The sequence below is a fragment of the Nematolebias whitei genome, chromosome 8, assembly GCF_014905685.2.
Source record: "Nematolebias whitei isolate Nwh7 chromosome 8, NemWhi1, whole genome shotgun sequence".
In the NCBI taxonomy this organism is placed as follows: Eukaryota; Metazoa; Chordata; class Actinopteri; order Cyprinodontiformes; family Rivulidae; genus Nematolebias; species Nematolebias whitei.
This window is the reverse complement of record NC_056505.1, coordinates 32,049,391-32,054,015: the sequence shown is the minus strand read 5'-3', so window position 1 is coordinate 32,054,015 and position 4,625 is coordinate 32,049,391. Positions and strand designations below refer to the sequence as shown.

Sequence of the window (4,625 nt, the reverse complement as noted above, 5' to 3'; positions counted from 1 at the left end):
TTATTATTATTATTATTATTATTATTATTATTATTATTATTATTATTTTATTGTTTTAGTATTGGGCAGCACGGTGGCGCAACTGGTAGAGCTGCTGCCTCTCAGCGAGCAGGTCCTTGGTTCAAACTCCGGTCCAGGGGCCTTTCTGGGTGGAGTTTGCATGTTCTCTCCGTGCATGCGTGGGTTTTCTCCGGGTGCTCCGGTTTCCTCCCACAGACCAAAAACATGCATGTTAGGCTGATTGGTAACTCTAAATTGTCCCTAGGTGTGAGTGAGAGAGTGAATGGTTGTTTGTCTCGTTTGTCTCTATGTGGCCCTGTGATGGACTTGCGACCCGTCCAGGGTGTACCCCGCCCCTTGCACAGTGATTGCTGGACATGGGCACCAGCGACCCCTGTGACCCAAAATGGAATAAGCGGGTAAAGATAATGGATGGATGGATGGATGTTTTAGTATTTTTGCAAACTGTGTCATTGATCCGTTTAGGTTGCAGCCCAAAATTTGCATCATTTTGAGTGTGATACAACAACTTTCAAGACATTTTAACAGCAAAGTTTATTTGCACCAATAAATGATAATCCCCTGTTTAAATTTGTACACTACAACAAAGTGAGCTATAACCACATAGCAGTTTTTAAATTATCTGTTTTTTGCTTTGTAATGTAGGGAGCAGAAGGAAATGCAGCACAGATGCTCAGAAGCAGAATTCCCAGTAGAATTATACAAACTCAAGCTTCCCACATGAGCTGTAGAGGGCACGGAATAACGAAGCTGAGGGACAACTCAGCTCCTTACCTCTGATGGGCTATTAGTTATTCTAGCTTGCAGAAGCCCCATTAGGTCTGCCATTTAATGCTCCCACACCACAGTCTCACATGAAAGCTTCTAGATTGATAAACCAAGCTCAAGCTTGAGAAATGTTCTGGCACAGATAACCTGACAAAGAACTAGTTTTGCTGTCTGTGTACCTCATAGTATTTGACATTACAGAAACCAATCAGACACGTTTGTGTTAGCCTCTCCAGTGACTTTAGTAAAGGACACAACAAGAACCAAAGAGGTCCCACAGTACAACCTGCTGACTTAAATCGTTTTCTAAAATGATTTATAGTCTCTGTGTAGAATATGGGAAATGAGCTGTGTGGCAGTGAGAGATACAAGTTCAACTCTGAGCCACTCTGACAGATACAATGGAAAAGAAAGATGTCTCCTGTACTTCACAGCATGTCTGGGAACTAATACAAAAGAGTCCAGTGGCATTTCATCTTTCCCAGCCCAACATGTCCTGTTAATCACACTTTACCAAAGAGCCAAATGGCAAAAAAACAGGAGACAGATGCACAGCATTTGGGGGGTAAACAGGGAAAAAAGTGCTTAGTTAAGCATGAGCAAATTCATTAGGCTCTGTATCAGGGCTTTCTGTTCTAAAGTCAGCCTTGGGGTGAGAATTTAAACTATACGAGACAAAAGTTTTACTGCTGTGTCTAAACAGCTCCTTCAGTTTTGTTCACTGCCGTGGCACAGCCGACTTTGTCTGAGCCCAAATACATAATTTATCTTCTGTTTGGCTAGAGGCCTTCATGGTGTTCTGCAGCATGTGAAGACTATTTGAACTTTGTAAATTAAACCAATAAGAAAAATGCTAAATACACAACTGCTAGAGGCAGGGGAAAGAAAACAAGTAATATGATCATTGGCAGGTAGAATGGTAACGATTTACATATTTCATACGACAGAACAACAAACATCAGGACTCACATAAATTGTGCATTTGTTACTGGGACTGTTGCAGCAAACACACGGGATAGGAGAGGACCACCTGCACAGTGACTTGATCTAACACATGGTTTTCATTCAGTTCAGCGTAGCAAGGTGTTTATGAATAAACAGAGGCTTGCTGATAATACACGGATTAATCAAGGTACCTTATCGTGTAAGTAATGAAAAATGAACCTGCTCTGGGTTTAATGCATCGCACTGTGTGCAATTTCCCCAAAAAGGGGAACTGCCACAACAGTTTCAGCTAATGGGAATCATATTTTACCAATAGCTTTACATGAGTCTGAGCAACAGCTGGCTGCTCATATGGAACTGAAATAGCCAGCATATTGCAAAACAAGTCACCATGCACTGACCTTTGCTTCCTTATCCCAATGCAGACAAGAGCAGGGGAGAAAACAAGTTATTTTTTCCCCACAGAGTGTTAGAAAATTTACCTCGCACGCCTCGCAGTGGAAATGGATTTTTGGAGGGCAACAGTCATACCTCACATTCCCTGGAGCCTGAGATGGTGTATGTGTAAGGTCCTGTCCCATTAACCAGCATATCCATAGTTTCTGAGTGTGAAGGCTTGTAGTCCACATAGTACTCTTGTAGTGATGAATTAAATGAGCGCTCAGTCTCCCGTGACTTTTTCTGGCGCTTTTTGACTGCTGAGCGCTGCTGAAGCTGTTTGAGACTGCTCGGATAGTGCTTCCATGAGACATAAATAACCAAAAGAATTATAGCCACAGATAAAAAGAGGGCCACGCTTCCAGCTATGATCTTGTGGAAGGACACATACTCCGTATCTGGAATGGATATGGTGGGGGAGGCCTCGGAAGGAGTTGGAGAGGCCGTCCTGTTCCAGGTCAACTTTATGTCAACCACAGGCTGCGTAGGGAGAGGCAGCAGTTCAGGCTGAAACGCAGACGTGAGGGGAAGTGTCGTTGAAGGGATAGGAGACGGAGTTGCTGTACAGATGTTATACGTGTCCACCACATCTGTTACTTTCTCTCCTTGTGCCTCCTTGGGACTTGCACAAATCATAGTAGTCTCCTTGTTACCCTTGAAGGCTTTGAGCCAGGACACCAGGGGACAGATGTTGGGGTTGCAGTGCCACAAATTACCAGCCAGGCTGATGGTGGTGAGGGAGATCCATGTCTCTGCTGTCTGCTGAGAGACATTGCTAAGTTTGTTGGAGTCCAGGTTCAGAGTCTGGAGGTTAGGAAGGCACTGAAATGTGCTTGGATCCAAAATCTCTAATTCATTTCCTGAGAGGTCCAACTTTTGCAAAGAAGTCCACATCCATGGCAGACCCTGGGTTAGCTGTTTGATACGGTTCCACTGCAGATAGAGTGCCCTCAGGTTAGTCAGGCGGGGGAAATGGGCAAAGTTTATCTTTGAAAACTGATTGTGCTCCAAGTGAAGCTCAATGAGCTTAAGGAGTCCTGCGAAGGCATTACGTGTCAGGCTCCTCAGCCTGTTGTAGCCGACATCAAGAAACTCCAGGTTGCGACAGTCGAGAAAAACCCGCATGGGGATAGTTTTTAGGGAGTTTGACCTCAAGTGTAAACTGAGCAGCTTCCGTAGACCTATGAACTGATTAGGCTGGAGAACCTGCAGTTTGTTGTAGGACAGGTCGAGATTACGTAAATTTGGGACGTCATGGAATGTGTTGTTTTTAAGCTGCGTGATCCTGTTGGAGCTGAGAATCAGTTCTTTGAGCCTGCGTATCCCATGGAAAGCCTGACCGTCCACGGCGTTAATGTAATTGTGGTCGAGGTAAAGCCAAACAAGTTGGCTCAGGCCCGCGAACTGACGAGCTCTGAGGCTTACCAGGCTGTTGTAGCGAAGGGACAGCCCCTGCGTGCTCACAGACACGTTGTTTGGCACGTCACGAAAGGCGTTGGATTCACAATATATTATTTTCCCATCACATCTGCAGCTCTGCGGGCAGCGACGCTCCCGGATGCCATTTGGAGCTGCAAGCAGCCAGGCGGGCACCACCAATGTGAACACAAGCCATCTGAAAAGCACAGAAGGTCCTGGAGACACACACACAAAAGTGATAGATCTGAGAACATGCATGATGGTGGAGTTTCACTGAATTTAAAAGACAATATTTAACCTCTGAGACTTCTGTTTAGAGAAGAGGGTGATTTGAATTTAATGTTTTTAATATGCTCAAGTTGAAGCTCTACTTTTCAAACTGTAACTTGATCAATGACCACATTATGTTTTGACAGCTGTTGAAAGAAAAACCTTCAGATCCCCCCCCCCCCCCCCCCATCCTGTTGTGGTCATTCAGAAACTGCAGGCAGCACAGAGACCCCAGGAACACCATTAATTTAACTTGGACGAACGCAAAAGGCTGAATAAATGCGTACAGCGGTGAACATACCCATACTTGCGCGGTGTCTGCTTCTCCTCATCATCACGGATCTCGGTTTCTCCTCAACATGTTTAGGAGGCGGACTCGGCGTTTTGCCCAAACAGTTGCACATCCATCCAGGACGCCTGTCCGCCGCTCGTTGCGCCGCGCGCTCACAGCCGCACACCTGTCGGAGAGGAGGACGGTGTGCGTCAGAGAGCCTCTGCCTGGAGTTTGCAGCCTCTAGCGCGCAACATCAGCTTGATGGTGCGTATTTCTGAACGCGACCTTGCACAGACGCGCTCAAGCTGACGATGACACTCTTCAGTTTTTCATGACGGGGGAGGATTTAGAGGGGGGGGGAGAAAGGACATTTCCAGCACCGAGCCGCCAATTGTTGATTCTCCACCAAGTCGCGGAAAAGACAGACGAAAGGGATGAAAACTGCAGTCCAAGTTTCTGCGTCCTGCCTGAGGCGTGCGGAGGAGAGGCT

At 46.0% G+C, this 4,625-nt stretch overlaps 1 protein-coding gene across 1 annotated transcript in view; it reads right to left on the bottom strand.

Annotated features, from left to right (window-relative positions):
• Positions 1–4,196, bottom strand: part of LOC119413531 (leucine-rich repeat transmembrane neuronal protein 4) — an 86,835-nt gene extending 82,639 nt beyond the window's left edge. Inside the window, exons 1-2 of the mRNA XM_037680588.1 lie at positions 4,163–4,196; positions 2,266–3,806 (exon numbers count right to left, since the gene is read on the bottom strand). Coding sequence (XP_037536516.1) covers positions 2,266–3,806; positions 4,163–4,196 — 1,575 coding nt within the window. The remainder of the gene's footprint in view (positions 1–2,265; positions 3,807–4,162) is intronic.
• Between the last annotated feature and the right edge of the window lie 429 nt (positions 4,197–4,625).